Raw genomic sequence first — 18,051 nt, forward strand, 5'->3', positions numbered from 1 at the left:
TAAAAAAATGCAGCCTTTTGCAAAATAATACTTTAAATGTTAATTTATTAATTAACATTTATTCATTAATTCAAATTAATTAAACATTAATTAATTGAATTAACCATTTATATTGATATATATTTATATCAATAAATTAGTAAACCATTAATTAAATTAATTAACCATTAATTCAAACAGTTTAAAGATGGAAAATACGTGGAGATCAATGGGAACAAGAGTCCTCTCAAATAGTGGAGCCATAAGTAGAGTACCTGAATTTCCCAGAAATACTGTTTCATGACAAGTGAAGTAGATGAGGAATGGTGGCATCAATATGAATGGATTTTCTTATAATAAAAATGGTTTAGCTAAAATAGAGAAGGTTTAACAGAAGAGTGCAGTACAGATATTGCTTAAGATTTTACAGCATTCCTTTGATGTTGTCTGACTGCCCTCTTCAGGATGACATTGAATATGTTGGTCTGCTTAGTGATGATACCTGTTTCTAGAAGTAACCAATCTAATGTCTTAATTGCTTATTTTCTCTTTTTAGTTGCAAACTGCCCATTGAGTAGGGTGTTAAGTAGCAAATTTTGCCAAGTCAGGTTATAAGGGTGAAAGTTGTGTTGTGCTTCATGTTATTTAATTCTTTGTGGGAGTAAGAGATCATCAATTTTCATTTTAACTCTTAGCATTTTAAGATTTTCTTTTTCTATGTACAGTAGATTACTTAATACTACACAACTGTGTTGAAGTTTATATGTAATATATTTCATGTCTAAGGGTGATCTCAGTTATGGAGAAATGGGGAAGGTCTTATGATATCTGTGATCTTCCCCTTCTTTACTCTCTCTTAAATATGTTCAGTGCAGAGTTTCTCTTGCAGCAAACAGCAAACAGATTTTTGCATTTACAACTTTTAAATAGTGTTCTGCACCATGAAACACACTGAACTGTTTTTCTAGAAACACTGTTTTGAGAAAAGCAGCAGAATGCGTTTATTTATACTACTTCTGTATCTTACCATATGCAAAGATGAGTTGTCAAGTGGTAAAACCCTGGTTTGGACTCTACAGTGGATGTGATTAAACAGTAACATGGAAATTAGCAAAGGAGTCGTTCTCAATCAGAAAGTGCTGTAAGCATTCCTTCCCCCCCCCCCCCCCCCCCCCCTCAATTTTTCTTAGTATAGATTTGTCCTGTGGAATAACCTATGGTTTTATGGCACTGTATTTAGAGGATGGCTCTGCTGGTATTATTCTCCTGGAATTCCCTTTGTCTTTCCCTTCCTCTTAGTGAAGTAAGGGCAAAACTGGCTGTTTTGGTTTGTGTTCTCTTTGGATTTTTTGGTGGGTTGGTTGGTCGGTTTTTATGTTTGTTATTTTATTTAGGAGGATATTTAGTAGCAAATCACCTTCAAGTGCTGATAGAAAAGATTGTATGTTGTACAAAATGACCACATTTAAAACAACTTTTAAAGAAATAATTGGGAGTTTATTGTACTGTTTACAAGCCTACTTTTTATTCAATTAGGATAATTTCCTCAGTGCTTAGCAGTTTCTTTGGTTCTCCTATGGCTCTGCTATTTTAGGAACATATGGCTTTCACAGTTGTGTCCCCTACTTTATTTACTTTATTTGTCCCCTACTTTCAGAATTCCTTATGCATAGCTGTTTCTAGCAAGTATACCCTGATAGCACACTCAAGGGCCACATAAGCATCTCCTTGCATAGATCTGTTAGCAGATTTATTTGCTGCTTGCTACTCAGACCAGTACTATTTACTGAGACTTAAATATGGAAAACATACATTTTTCTTAATATTATCTTGGGATTTCTCTTGTATAGCTCAATTTTAACACATTTCTAATTTTGAAGATGACAAGTTTGAAGCAAAAAATTGCATAATGAGAGGAAGCTTTTTAATTGATAATATGGTTGTTGAGAATGATACTGCAAATGTAATTCATCTAACCATTGTAGCTGATAATAGGATTTTTTTTTTGCAAGTGAATGGCGTATGGATATACATTTGTTTCTTTTCCTTAACAGGCAAGCTAATGAGGAATATCAAGTGCTGGCTAATTCATGGCGCTATTCATCTGCTTTTTCAAACAAACTGTTTTTCACAATAGTGGATTATGATGAAGGGGCAGATGTTTTTCAGCAGGTAAATGTTGAATATTGTAAAACACTGTTAATTTTTAGAACTACATACCAATTTATCAACTAATTCAAGATAATTTTTTTTCTATATGTAGGTGTCTACCCCTGTTTTGCATACAATTTCCTCCTGTGAAAGAGCAGTTTCTGTAACATCATTGAATGACCACTTCTGGTACTTTCCAAGTGTAGTTTATAATCTTTGTTTATAGATTGCATTATTAATAAGTATTTTAACTTCCAGTTGAAATAATAGAATGCCTTGTGTAAAATATGGTTATTAATGGCTTAAGATTTTGCTTAAAAATTAAAAGACTTTTTTTTATATAGCCATTAAAGGCTGTATAAACAATAGACTATATAGATTTTAGAACTTTATATATGTTGCAACCTGCATGGTTATAATAATACAAAATATTTTGTTTGATCTTGCCTTAAGCCAATCAACACGTTAGAATAGTCCAGTTCAACTTATTTGTTGCGTAAAAGGGCACAAATTTAGTTTATTTCAAATGGTATGCATTTAAATTCATGTTTACATTTAGACAAAATTAGGTATAAATATATAAGGGTTTTTTAAGAGACAGAGTGTTAAGAATAAGTTTTATTAATGACTATTATAAGGTGGATTTGAGGGAAATGCAGTTCTGATTTTATATTTATGTGTGCAAAGTCATGTAATACTGAAGCCATAGCAAAAACCCCCCAAAAGTAAAGTGATTTTTATTTTTACAGCTTTTGCCATGTTTATAGAGAAGTGATAAAGCAGTTCCAGATCAGCTGCCTCCAAACTCTGTCTAAATCATTCTGTATCTTATAAATTATTTTATATAACTATTTCACAACATGTGTCTTAGCCTTTCTTGGAATATTTTTTATTTCCAAATAATTTCATTAAAGAGGAGAACTACTTTTTTGCTTAGACAGAAAATAATTTAATAGTTGGTAGTTTCTGTTGATAAATTCAGTTAGTTCTGTACTTGAAATTCAATAGAAAATTTTGCTTATATGGTGTGAAATTAATTTTTCAGGAATTAAACTTGCTTACTTCTTTAAAGAGCTCCATATTACATCACCTTTAAGTATTACCCCTGATTTTGTTTATGTTAATTTCCATTTTTTCAAGTGCTTTATTGCATGATTTCAGAGATGGCCTGAATACAGAGGAATTTCATATAGCTGAAGTCAAAATTTCAAGTAGCAAATGTATATGTAGATCTATTTGTTTATCACTTTTGAGGATTTTTTTCATATATTGTGAATAGTTCCAGTGGCATCAATGGATGAATTAACAGTAATTTCTAGGGCAAGTTACATTGTTGAAGCTAGTTATCCAGCCCTTTTTGGATTCAAAAAAAAGCCTAGTCACTAGTGGTTAGTCTCTTATAGCCAAACAATGTCAAGCTACTCTGTTCCCTTAGAATTATAACTTAATATACTTTAATAGATTGGTTGTGTGCAGGGTCTCTGTTTTACCAGTTACAGGAAAGGTCTTACAGTGTGAGAGAACTTTAAAGCATAAGATACTCTTGTGTAGAAAAGCTTGTGGGAGAAACATTCTAAATAATTAAACGTACTGAAGAATCTACTAGAAATATTCTGAGCACTCTTGGACTGTATATGAGGATGTTTCAAAAATGTAATCTATGGAGGCAAGTGTTATTTTTATGCTAATTAGATTTGTGTTATTGAGGATATTGTGGTGTTATATTTTGAGGATAGAGTTAGTAATTTTTTTCCTGCTGTTTTTTCTGGTTTTGTAGCTGAATATGAACTCTGCTCCGACTTTCATGCATTTTCCTCCGAAGGGCAAACCCAAGAGAGCTGACACATTTGACCTGCAGCGAATCGGATTTGCAGCTGAACAGCTAGCTAAATGGATAGCTGACAGAACAGATGTTCATGTAAGTCTAGCAGCAATTTTAAAAGTTGAAGGCAAATGTATCTTTGTGGTTTGAGACAGGTAGATGATAAATTCCATCTTCCCTTAGTAATTTTCTTTGTCAACTGAGGGTTCTACAACACTACAACACATGAAACAAAAGCATTTTTGGTACTGTGAGAGCTTCTGCAGTCTGCACATTATATTCTGTTTGCTTTGTTAAATTTTATGTAGTGTAATTCTGGATAAAAACAAGCAGTAATAATTAGTTGTTAATAAATAAAATGTGCTTACAAAGCTATATACAAAACACTTAGATCTGAAGGTAGCTGCTTTTAGTTCAGACACAGTCTGCAAATTTGTCGAAGAAATAATGTTTCAGAGTTTCATAGTCCAAAATTAAACATGAACTTGCTTCATATATGTGCTTATTAAAGAAAGTGCTATTTTTTCTCGTTGAAGTGTGTTTAGGGACTAGTCTTGCTGACTCTGAAACCAGATTTCAGGTGCTCCGTTATATTTACATGGAAGATGTATGTAAGCATTTATTACAATCTATATTTGTATTTTTCCTTCCAGATTAGAGTGTTCAGGCCTCCTAACTACTCTGGTACAATTGCACTGGCTCTTCTGGTATCTCTTGTTGGTGGCTTGTTATATCTGCGAAGAAATAATCTAGAGTTCATCTATAACAAAACTGGCTGGGCCATGGCAGCTCTGGTATGCAGATTTTCCCTGCTAATATGCTTTTTACTAATTCCTAATCTTAGCATATATGTTTTCATTTTTTGCATGGTAAATGAAAAACCATTGCATTAATACATTGTTCAGAATGAAACTGTCAGAAAAAGATTCATAATCCAGATTTTGGGTCTAAATCTCATAAGAAGTGAGTATCAGTTACTATGAGTGACTCACTGCAATTTAGCAAATTCTGTGATAGCTGCAGTTTTTTGTTTGAACTTTAATATGAAATTATTTCCAATAATTGTTTCTGATGTCTACGGCTATGGCTCAGCATGCCCTTTTTTGATAAAATCCAAAATGTTGGTTTAGTGTAGATATTGATATGTCAGACTATATCACTAGAGTAATGGAAGGCTGAGAAAGAAACAAAGGCTTGTATGTTTGTAAGATGATGATAAAAGTTCTGAGAAACAAAGAGAAAGAGGGAAATGTTTCCAAAACTGGTTCCAGTAGTACTGACCTTAACACTGTACTGTTAACCTAAATGAGAATAGGATGAGCTTAGTGTTAGCACTGAGGAAAGACTAGATCTAGCCAAGTCTGTTTGAAATATTAGTCAACTAAATCCTCAAAACCATAAATAATGAATGACGCTTTAATTTGCTTAATAGTGTATCGCAGTGTGTTTATTTACATGGTGTTTTTCACATAACTGAGTAGACTGATGGAAAATGTGCAATGTGCAACTTCAGTGATATTTCCTTTAACCATGCACTCTGTCTCTGGAGACAGCAATTTCATCTCAATTTCATACCTCAGACTTTTCAGATTGAAAGTTTGTTTTAATTGTTTTGTGGAATTGTTTTTTTTTTGTTTGTTTGTTTTTTTGGTCTTGCAGAAGCTAAAAATGAGTTGTTCTTCAAATTGTAGAATCATTCTACTACTAGGTGCAATAAATAATTGAAGATGTAATTAAATTCCTAATTAAATTGAGAAGATTAATACATTATTTTTTTCTGAGAATGTTTCCAGTTCTCTTTAGCAGAAGCTCAACAGCTTCCATCTGAACATAACTGTAAATTGCTGTGTAGAAAACCTATGGCATTTAATTGAACTCCTGAGGAAAGGTCCAAATGTAATCAAATATTTTAAGAAATGTATTAATGTCATTCAGTAATTGTCATCCTGCCGATTGTACTGACAAGCAAGGAACTAAAATGGCATTAATGCCACATATTGTTGCTAATACTTTTCCCTGTAAAATTCTGTTACTTTAAAAATTAATAGCACTTAAAGGATGTTTTAGAAAATGGTCTTATATCTGAAAGTATATTGTAATTAATCAAAGCATTGAGCCAATGCTTCAGTATTTTAATTGTTATTGTTCTGACTTCACAATGTAGTAAAAACCCCATACCCTGTAAAGTGATGGTTTAGCTGAGATCATACAGTTATGAGTCCTTTTTGGTTTTATTCAGACCTGCACAGACATACAAGTTAATTTTATAACTTATTTGAGGTGGAATCAGCAGGGACTCCAGATTGCAGGCTTTTGGGCAGATAACCTCAGTTAATGACTAAAATTTGTTAGGATTCATAAAAGAAAATGGGTAATCACTAATGTAATCATTCTATTCAATATTGTATAGTAATGATTCTCTCATGTAGTGTTTTTTTTTCTACCAGTAAAACTTAGAGCTTCTTTTTTTTAATAAAAGCTCATTAAAAAGAAAAATTGATAAGATGGTGTCTAGTTAAGGAGAGAATGTAATGCCTAGGAAAATTCTTGTTATGAAGGTCATAAATAAGTTAATAAATATTTAATACTTAATTATTATGTTCTTCATGGATACTTTTTCCTTTTTTAACTTTCAAAACCAAATTAAACAGAGAAATCTTGTCAAGATGTGTAAAATCTACAGAAAGCCCACTTCTTTCCAAAAGAAGTATTGACAATTATTTTGTTTTTTAGAGCTTCTCATTTTGCTTTGAACAGTTTTTAATGTTCCCAAATATTAAAAAAAAAAAGTGTTGGATACTTTTTATATAAATGAAAAGTGGATGGTGTCACTCTGCCTGATTGAATAATCTGTTGCTAAAAATTAGAAGAAAATTCTCAGCATAGAGTCTGTGCTGTTTTGACAGAGAACCCCAGAAATGTTAATTTGATGTAAAATTGCTGTGTCTCATAAACAATATTTACAGTAGTGTTTTAGAAGAGTATTTAGGAATGCATTTTTAATGATGCATCTAATAGTTTTGATAGACTTGCATTGCAGAAGCAAGACCACAGGTCTCATCTCACACTTTGATTCCAATGCCAGCTCACATAAGACCATTAAATTGGTTTTGCCCTCACCATTAGATTGCACAACAGCAATATTTGTGGTTTCATTCCCTCATTGAAGCACTGCAGGCTCTGGTAGTATCTTGTATGCCTTAGGCATTTTCACTTGCAACATTACCCAGAGGACTTTTAGGATGGCAAACCAGGATGACTGAATCCCAGTACATAATATCCCAAAAGATGTGTTTTGAAATCACGTGCAAAATTTATCCCCTAGATTATCTTGAGCTTTAATTGAAATTCTGCTATTCATCTATGGATATTTTCCTCTCTGACATGCCAACACAAAGATGATGGACTTCAGTCCTTAGGTATTTGCAGACTCCTGTCCTTTTATGCTTATAGCAAGAAGAAATTCCAACTCTTTAGGACTCTTCATTTCTTAAGCAGAGAGAAGAAGAGTTCAGGTGGTATAAACTAGGCAAGGTTCTAACAGTTTAGATAAGGAATTGCTTCATTTTAGACAGCAGTAAGTGTGCTGAGAGTTTTTTTCTGTTGGCTAGACTGTCTTTTGACAGCATTTTCTTTACTAGGCTGTTGTTTTCTGTTGTTTTCTGCATATAATTTTCAGTTTTATTTTATGTGTATATTTCAGATTTGTCTATATACCTGTGGAATCAGGGAAGACAAAATCTGTGCTGAGATTATAAATCAGCTGTCTAGGAGTTAACTCTCGGGCAGAATATGACACGTCACTTGAATGAGAAGACAAAGTGTGTGCTTGCTGTTTTCATAACAGTTAATGGGTATGAGAAATGTGTGCTGTGCAGATATACTCCCCAGTACTCACACCACATAGTACATTCTTCAGCAGTTATTGATTGGTCCAAAGGAGCTTGGAGGATCTTATGGCTACTGGTGACTTTTTCACCCCGTTCTGGAAATAAGAATAAAAAAATTATTGTGCTTTTTTCAAAGATACACAGAAAAACTAAGGTTTCTCAGTGTGACTAGGTAGGCATCTCCAAAAGAACATCAGTAAATTCTGATTAATTTCCTTTTCTTCCTATAGTTAGAGGTATTAGAGATGCACATTTAAGGATACAGAAATCCATTCTCTTTGCTTCTGTGTTGTACTCTGTCCTTCAATTATATATCTCTTATTGGAGAGTCTGATAAGTGATGAATTTAGAAATGGAGTACAGATCTCCTAGCATGAGAGCTTTCACTGAGTGCAAAAGCAAGGCTCAACTGGATAAAAAAGGATTACATTTCTTTAAAGCAATAATTCTGAAATGGTTAGAATTTATGTATACAGAACAAAATAGAAATAAAGTGTAGAACTAGCTGTCATGTGTCCATATGTCCACATTTTATTGAACCTATGCTTGAATTTAACTATATTCATAAATTAATCTAAAATTCCATTATTTTTCTTACAAAGTATTTTCCATGTTTTTTGGTCTAAACTTGGGAAGAAATCTAATTATTTGCTTTGTGTAGTATCTGCTAATAGGAAGCTTCTCTTCAAAATGCATGCTAAATGACTTTTTAAGTCTCTAGCAGTTTTGTTTAATGAACCAGCAGACCGTGTTAAACAAAATTTAGCCTCTGAGAAGGGGATTAAACCCAAATAAATAATTTGTTAATTTTGTAAGACCAAGAACAGTCGAGAAATTCTGCTTATGTACATGTGAAGTTGTCTTGCTCACAATTCAGTGTTCTGCTGGGACTCTTGGTGCTTAATTTATCTTGTATCTGTTCTTAGAAACCTTGTGATTTACATGCAGATGCACCACAGGTGAGCTAAAGCACTTAGTGAAACTAAGAACAGAAGCCATCAAGGAAGCATCACCTGCAGCAGATCCATCTACACATGGGCTGTACTCACCTAGGACCCCGTAATAGGGCTGAACTGAATTGTCACTAAAGAAATCCTCTAGGCATTTGGTCTTGGAACCATACTATGTGGTAGCAAATAATTGTTATTCTCCTTTGTACTACACCAGCCAATACACCAGTATTCAGCTACAGAGTCAAATACTCTGCTTATTTTTGTCCTTTAGGTGCAGAATAAGCTGCCTAAGTCTGGAAGCTCTTAAAATAGCTTAAACCCTGAAAAAAACCCTGAACTGCATTGATAAATCAGGTGGCATGCAGCAGTTAATGCTGTTCTTGAGTCTGGCAAGGAGAAAGAAAGGAGCAGATGGATGAAAGGTGTGTCTGTTGTATTCCTCTCTGTAGAACTGCTGAAATAGAGACTACTATGGAAAAGTGGCATTATGATCAGAGATAGGTGCTCACCTTGAGTCCTCTCCTTTGCGCCAGTTTTTGTCCTTTGAACTTTAACGAGATCCAAGAAAACTGCAGAAAAATACCATCTCTCTGCATATGAGAGTATGAATATGAACTCAGTAACAAGTTGATCATTTGTATGAATTAATTTGGCAAAGTCTCTAACTGGGAAAAATCAACTCACAGTAGTGGTTAGTTTGGAAACTTGGATCCCAAAGCATGGCATTGTATGGAAACTATGCCATTTGGAATTGTAAGCATTGTGTATCAGAGTGATGAATTACAGATGCATGCATCTGTTCTGCAGATAATGGTGCATATTTCACATACAGTACAAGTCTGTCATTTCCAATGTTGGTGTTTTTACACAGATGATTGCAGTTGAAGAATATAGAGCACAGCAAAATGAGCTTTAATGTCAAGCACTATATGTAGCATACTGAATTCTTGCATAAGGAATATGATGAAAATGCTCTGTTCTTATGATACTTAAAATAGATGAAGATTGGAAGAGGACAAGGGAGAGCCTAGAAAATGTATTTTGGCTGCTACAAAAGTAATTTTGAAAAACACCATAAAAAGCAACATGATGGAAGGAAATCATGGCAGATCCAGTGTGTGGTAAACCAAATTAGGTTTTTTACTCACTGAAGTAAAAGTAGAAGCAGCCTGAAGTAAAAGAATATGAAAAATGCCTTCAGGTTAAATAACCATATTGTTGAGTCCTTGCTTTTCAGTTATGTTTATACTTGACAGTTTCTTCTCCCCAGTATTGTGTCTCCTAGTTAGTTTTTTGTCAGATATTATACTGTCCCACTGTGTGGTATTTAAAGCATTAAAGATCTTTGGTAATTTGGGAGACTTATAATTTATAAAATATATTACTATATATAAAATGGGGTAAAGTCTTTTTGATCTTGCCATATGGAAGCAGATTTGGCCCTGGAGAATATAAATTACAAACAGTAATTTAAAAATGAGAAAAGTAACTTCTCATGGAGAGCACTCTTTCAGAGAGGCACAGTTTGTGTACTCTATGCATCTGTTGTCTTTCGATGTTTGACTTTTCATCTAATTTTTTGCAATTCTAGATCACTTTTGTTATCCATATTTCAATTTCTACACTTTAGTGCTTTCACATAAGATACCTATTATGTGTTTCATCACCAAAATTGCAGTATAAATATCCCTGCTAAAAAAATCTGCAAGGTATAGAAATAACTTAGTCTTTTCCCAGTAATGTCACTGTATACTCTTTTCATTTTTTTGCATATTATTAATAAAAACACAATCCATTTGCTAGCAATCACTACCAGTATGTCTTCATCTGCCATGTTAATTATTATGCTGTCAAATTCCAAATCCTGTTAACAGCAAAAGGAAACACATTTTATATTAAAAATAATTACCTCTTCTTATTGTAGTTAAAGTAAAAACACTACAAGAAAGTGGTAATTAAACCATATTTGTAAATGTATCTCTTTTTTTCTATTACAAGAAAGGTTTCAATAATAACATCATGATTAAATCAATCTGCATGCACTTCTTGGTATCTTTGCCTTTCTCTTATGTCATGGTTACTCTTCCGCTGCTTCTCTGTGGATCTGGAGATCATTCTTTTGCTTTGGGGTGATGTGGTTTTATGGTGAATTGTCAGCATTCTGCAGCATTCCACAATCTTTGTTGGGAGAAGTGTGATGGTGCTGCTTTCTTCCTCCTTGGTTTAGGATCCATTTGGGGCTATTTCATGCTTTTCATTTCTTCACTGCTCTGCAACAAAATTTTACATCAGAATTTATAGGGTAAATCAAGGTGGTCTTAAATATGTTGGATGCTCATCCTTTGTTTTCTTTGTTAGCACTAAAACTGCTTTTGACAAGCTCCCATGTCTGTGTTTCTTTATTCACTATTGTAATATTTATAGGCTTAGGATCTCCAGTGTGTTCCTGTGCATCTTTTCTTGTCATTCCATACTGACACATTGTAGCCTATGTTTACACTTTGGCTGTCTCTGCTGTCATCTCATCACCACTGAATTACATCAATATGTTGGTCCTATCTATTTAATCCTAAACAGAATAGTGGGGGGGATGGGGGGGGGGGGGGGAAGTTGGGGGGGTGGGGTTAGGAATAATATGCCAGTATAATGTAAACTAGGTATGGTCTTTGGAAAAAATTGCTGTTTCAGCTTAATAGGTAAAACCCATAGGTAAAACAACTACCAAACAACAAAAAACCCAACCAAACAAACAAAAAAACCAAAACCCCAGACCCCAAATGAAACCAACACCCAAAGCCAGGGAAGCCAAGGCAGATTTGAATAAACCTTGACAAGATTAAATAGTAAGGTCTTGTTCATATTTCTAGAGGTGGTAGTGCTGCATTTACAGGGATACAGAGCTACACTAGCTTATATTTACTTCACAAACATGTTACTTAACATTCTTGAAAGAAAACACTCTAAATGGTTCTAGTAAACCCCAGTTTAGTTAGTCACTATGGTATGAATTTTTACATTCATAATCCACCTGCCTATATCTCTGTGACTTTATGATGCTATTGAGAATAGTAATGTACAGTAAAAATGAGCATGTAGTAACTGTCCTTAAAATGTAGCTTTTATAACGATTATCTATACTGATAAAACAAAAGACATATTTAGATGATACATGTTTCCTATTTCTCTCACTTGGTAATCAAATGTACTATATTTCCCTCTTTAAAATAGTCTTATGACTCTTGGTATGACTGGTGTTTGTCATGTATATTCTGGAGTATGAACTTTTACAAGACTTAAGGTCTGTTTTACAGTTGTCACACACCCCAAACCTAACTTCACATTTTTTTTCTGTAGGGAATTTTCAACCTTTCCAACATATTAGCCATTTTTTTTTGTCATAGCTAAAATGAATCACAGTCATAAAGGACACACACTGTGAGAATTTCATAAAATAGGGAAAAAATTAATAACTAGATTTTTTTTATTACTTTATATATGATTTCAGACATGTGCAAGCAAAGAGGTAAGCTAAATATTTGTGTAGGATTTAGAGGCAGAAATATTTTCGTGGAAGGTTGTATAAATCTTGAGTACTAGTTTCCAGAACATTTGCAATGAATGCCTTCTACTGCTGCAAGTACTTGTCACGTAGATGTGTAAATGTGGTGCATAAATTTAGGATTATTTGGAGATTTGGAAGTGAGATTTGGAAAATCTGGCTTGAGCTATCTAATTTTCAGAATGGTAGAAGTCATTAAGAATTTTCTGAAAGCAACACGTATGAAGATACTATCCTAAAATTCAAATAGAGGTAGATACTGTGACTGGTTAGTGGAAAAAAATTACATATCTAAAGCAAGAATAACCAGCAGAATGGTTTTCTGTTCAGTCCCTCACCAGAAATGAATCAATATGTTGTTTTTCTTTTTTTTCTAGTGCGTTGTATTTGCCATGACATCTGGTCAGATGTGGAATCACATCCGTGGACCACCGTATGCGCATAAAAATCCTCAGAATGGACAAGTGGTGAGTTGGTTATTGTAATTTTATTTTGAGGGGAAATGATGTCTAGACAGTCACTGGCTAAAGTGAGCCTACAATTGCAAATAATTGCAGTTCCTTAGGTCTTTATGAAAGTCTGTCAGAGTAGTAAATCTAGTTGCAAGCAGAGTCTGGGAATTTCAAATATTTAGAAGGTGCCACCATCTCTGATTTGAGCAATGAAATGGATGGTTGTGTTCAAACTTCTCTCTGTGAAGCTCCTAGCTGTAGTGAATGTGTTAGAAATTGTTCCATACCACACAATTCCCACTGCCCAAAGATAAATGTAGAAATTGTGTCTTTTTGTAGGGATGTGCTTCATCACACAGTGGAAAACAAATGTTTTGTTACTTCCTTGTAGGCTACACAAACCCCTTTTTCCACAAACCTTTGATGTTTGTTACCTCTTACCTTCCTCTCCCAATCATTTTAGCTAGAAAAGGAGATGCTAAGTGTGTTCAAGTGCTTTGTACCATTTTCTGTCATGTCTGTAACTCTTCCACTAAACTTTACAGAATGTTTTTTCCTGTATCTCTGTGCTCCTTCAATTTAAACACTTTATCAGCTTTACTAAGTAGTTGCCATTGACTATTGCCAAAATTACTTCTATATCCTGCTACTGCTGCCTTTAAAGGATTACCTTATTTGCTTCTTCCTGATCACAAGTTAGCAAATGTTCATCAGATCTCTTTGCCTATTAGGAAAGTAAAAATGGCCTTGGCTAGTTCCTTATCACCCCTTGTTATTTACCACTTTTGAAGCAGCTTCTGGAGATGGAATCTACAAAACTTGCAATGACCAGGAAGCTTTTCCTTTTTATAACTCATGGCCCAGTGAGCTATTTTCAGTTTTGTCCATCTCTTGTTAAAGGAAACTATATTACATGTTAAAGGAAAGACTTATTTTAAGCTCTCTTTGTGTCATATCTTTATTGGCATAGCAAAAAATGATGGCTTGAAATTAATCAACGATCTGTGTTTTATCAGGAATGGAGCAGAATACTGATGTCATAATATGACAGGATTTCATCTGTGAACTTCGCTATTTAAAAATAGATTTGATGATACATAAATAATCTCAATAAAATGCTGATTTATGAAAATTTGGAATTTTTCATTACTGCCTTGCAGTATTAAAGTTATGGCACTTTTCTGTGTAGTGACAGAAAGAAAAAATATTGTATACAAAAAAGCACTGTTTGTGACAAATTAGTTTTTACCTTATCCAATTTTGCACAGAATGCCTGTCTTAAACCCCTGTTTTGGAAGTATACCCTACATTTAATAATTTTGAAATATTCCTGAATTTGTGCTGGCTTGTCTGACTTTTCAGAGTGTGAACTCATATGCTGTGTGTCTGAAGTGCTACTGCTTTAGGAATGTTAGTACACTCAACTAAGTAATGGAATTAATGGTAAAGATGGTTTTAAATTCTAGATACTAATCTGTTGAACTGGTCAGCATATGTTCTTTTCAGGCTTTGATACATTTTATGACTTCAGGTAAGTTGGTTGTGCCTCTGTTCACCTGTCTCTCCTTTTTCATATGTCAGTACTCTGACCTCTTTGGAGATTTGTATGTGACAGTAAGTAAAACCAGTTAGACTCTAAGAATTAAAAGAAGAATAAATGCAGGATTACCAAGATCCTGCTTTAATTAAGATATGACTGACCAGTATAGCTGTCATTTAAAGCTCTAACTTTAGAATTGTTAGAGGCTTAATAAGTAGGCTATTAATCTTTACTGATTTTACATCATGGTTTGAGTTTTTTCCTTTAAATAAGACTTGAACATTTCCCTGTTTAATTTTTCTAACACTTATCTGTGTTTCTGTGAATTTGAAGCAATAAATGGGCTTATCTAACCTTCTGTGAGATTTATTCAACCATGATAATTCACTGTAACTCTTCATAAATTGTCAGCAACTACTGTCTTTACATCTGGGTGAAATTTAACTCATCACTTTCTTTCCAGTGCCTAGCACTGAGTAACAATTGCAAATTTGCATGCAAGGATTACTTGTATGTAATACTCTAAAACTTTGTTGACAGTCTTACCATAGAAATTTCTGGTTTTTAAGAGGATGTATAGAATAGGTCACCAGGCTTAATAGTTTTAGTATTAAGTTCAAAATTATGGATTCTTAGTGTTTCTTATTTCACAGAAGTTAGTGGTTCAGTTCTATACTAGCCTAGATATGCCAGGAGACTTTGAAAATGGTAATACTCTGTCTTCATAACTGTTCTTTGCCTCAAATAACTCCTATTATATGCTTTGTTCTTGCTGTAATTTTAGATGACACTTAATTTGTTCTTAAATTCCTGGGGGTTTTACAGAAGATTAAAGGACATCTGTTTCCTTTGCTTAGACAACACTACTTACTCTAGCCAGTGTCTTGTGCACATAACATCACTAGTTCTTAAACTTTTGGCTTTTACATTGTGTTTGTGATTGCCTAAGCTAGTTTAACTGCATTATTGTACTCTTTGAAGCTTTGAAACCATATTTTTATATTTCTATGTGGTCCATTCTATAAAGCTGATGGTCTCTCTTATTGTGGTTGTTGTAATTGTTTCCTTTATTCCCTACTGCTATCAACTAATTTCAGGTTTTGCATCCACATGGAAAAGCATCAATTTTTATGTAGAAGGCTGAATCACACAGTAACTTTGTTTGCTATTTCAGTTCCAGTTTAGATTAATGAAACTTTGCTAGTCTTCTATCTTGACACGTACTATATTTCTATTCTATTTCTAGAGTTCTCCATCTTTTGCCAAATAATTTTGTTAGGATTGGGCCCTTACTGACTGTGTTATGCTAAAATCTGAACCTGTTTTACTGGAATTGAGAGTTGCAATTAAACATTCTGTTGGTGTCTGTGGGTAAAGTCTTGTGAGACTTCTGATTTTTATTCAGAGCTTGATCTGTATAGAGCTGGTGGTGAGAGAAGTAGTAATGGAGAAAGCAATTACATGGGTTTGAGCCTTCTGTAGAGGTAGTCCTGCTGCTATTTAAATGACCTAATAGCAAACAATTCTCACTAGATCTTCATCAGCTTTTAAACAAATAGCAGCAATGGCTACGAGAGCATTTAGGTGTATCTGTCCATGAGTTAGCTGTCTTTATTATAACAATAATAATAATAATAAGTATTATTATTATTATTATTATTATTATTATTATTATTATTATTATTATTATTATTATTATTATTGTGCATACAAATTCTACAGTTTTTATTGTGCAATATGCTCAAGATTGCATCTTTTAAATGGTTGGAAGTTTCCTCTAAATGAGAGCATGGATTGATCTAAAATGCTGATTTAACATGGTTTCCAAAGCTCTTAATTTTCTTTCCTTCTCTTAAAAGAAAGTATTAGAAATTAGAAAAGTTTTTGTGTGAAGAGAAAAATACAGTATTTTATTACCAGATATTAGGTGGTTTTCCGGTGTAAATTGGTGCTTTGTGAAATGGACAATGGTATTATTTGCCACTATATTAATTGGAATATTTTTTTATTCTCTTGTATTTAAAAGGTTGCTAAAATTCCTTAAGTATAACATAGGTTGTGTCCTTAGGAAGCAGTTGGTGTATCAAAAGATCTTCTAGAGACAACACCTTCTAATATCACATTAAATATAAATGTTTGTTTAACTGTAGAGCTTATTCATCCTGTTTTTTTCCCCCTACTTACCTTTTTTTAGTTTTATAACCATTGATCTTTACTCACTTTGCTTGCTGATAGTTATGTAGTAGTCTGTATGTTTCTGAAATTAAGTGAAAAATATGTTTGAGTGCTGGTATAATTTTTCATTTATCAATGCAAAACAAAGGTACTCAGAAAAATTAATGCTAAGAATATTGGAATTCTTGATTGGTACTAGTCCTCTACTGCTAAGCAGGATAAAATATCACTTACCAAGTTTATTTCTTCTATGGTTTCTGATACAAATCTAATTAAAATATATGGAATTGTTTCTTGAAACATTTTTAAAGAACAACTCACCCTTTCAAGCTCAGTAAGCCATAATAAGTTCAGTGTCCTTTGACCTTCAGTGTATCTGGAATCATGTTTGAAGTAGTTTGCCAAGATTGTCTTTGTAATGCCTGACTTTGCTAAAAGCAGCCATATTGATGGTAGTAGTGCAATAGATACAGAAGTCACTTTACTGTGTGATATATTATTATGTTTGTCTTGCTTTTGGATAAAAAAAAAAGAGTTCGTACAGGTTATTATCAATATCTAACAAAAGGTATCCAGATTGGCCTGATTTTTACCACAGCAGTATTTTGGTGCATCTGTTGCCACTAATCACAGCCATAATACTGTTGAAAATACATCTTAATATTTTACTGGAATAGCCAATTATTTATAATGGCATGCTGGATTGAAATGAGTAGTGCATTACTTATGAATGTATTTAATTAAATAACTTTCCTGTGGTTATCAAAGCAGTGAGTCTATTCTGAAGCTACAACAAATAAAGGGGTTCTAAAGCTTTTAAATTAAATTTCTGTCATGATTTAGTCAAAAAAGTTATCATTTGGAAGTGTAAGGCTTTTGAGATTGCAAGGCAATTGTATCTGGCATTCTGTATAACCTGTGTTTGTACCTTGACATTAGAAAAGGAAAACCTTACACAATATTTGGTACTTTTTTTTTTTTTTTTTTTTCTTGTGGGAAGAAGAGGTGGGAAGATGGTCAGGTCAGAAGTGATGCTGAGATGAGGAATTAGAATCTCTGTGTTCTTAAATCATCAATTCTGGACGCATACATGCTGTAGAAGTTCCATAGTACAATTCTACTGATGCTATTTTCTCTAAGTAAAGATGTGACATATTCTCATGAAGTAAACCAGGTTTCAGGCAAGTAATCATGCAGTGAGTAGTCTATCATGATAACACATAATAAAATAAAAATTTTAAAATCCTGCCAGATTTTAATTGCTTCTTGTAAGAACAGAAATTTTAATTGACTGATAACCACTTTCAACTATCACAGGAAAAATGTCCCTTGCCCCCACTCTTTGCCATCCATTTGCTAGGTGTGAATGGGCTCCTAGAAGCTGCTTACTTTCATTTGGAGAAACTATTTTCTGCAGAGCAGCTCTCATGTCATAAATCATGGAGGACTCAAATACATGAATTTTTGAGCTATCTGAAGATAGAACGGTAATGCAATTCAGTAAAATATACTTTAAGGTGGAAAACCAGA

At 33.5% G+C, this 18,051-nt stretch overlaps 1 protein-coding gene across 1 annotated transcript in view; it reads left to right on the top strand.

The window, feature by feature from the left end:
• The window catches only part of TUSC3 (tumor suppressor candidate 3), a 100,476-nt gene that overhangs the window by 42,057 nt on the left and 40,368 nt on the right, over nt 1-18,051 (top strand). Inside the window, exons 3-6 of the mRNA XM_062493526.1 lie at nt 2,034-2,151; nt 3,908-4,048; nt 4,606-4,746; nt 12,732-12,821. Of these exons, the coding sequence (XP_062349510.1) occupies nt 2,034-2,151; nt 3,908-4,048; nt 4,606-4,746; nt 12,732-12,821 (490 nt within the window). The remainder of the gene's footprint in view (nt 1-2,033; nt 2,152-3,907; nt 4,049-4,605; nt 4,747-12,731; nt 12,822-18,051) is intronic.

The sequence above is a fragment of the Cinclus cinclus genome, chromosome 5, assembly GCF_963662255.1.
Source record: "Cinclus cinclus chromosome 5, bCinCin1.1, whole genome shotgun sequence".
In the NCBI taxonomy this organism is placed as follows: domain Eukaryota; kingdom Metazoa; phylum Chordata; class Aves; order Passeriformes; family Cinclidae; genus Cinclus; species Cinclus cinclus.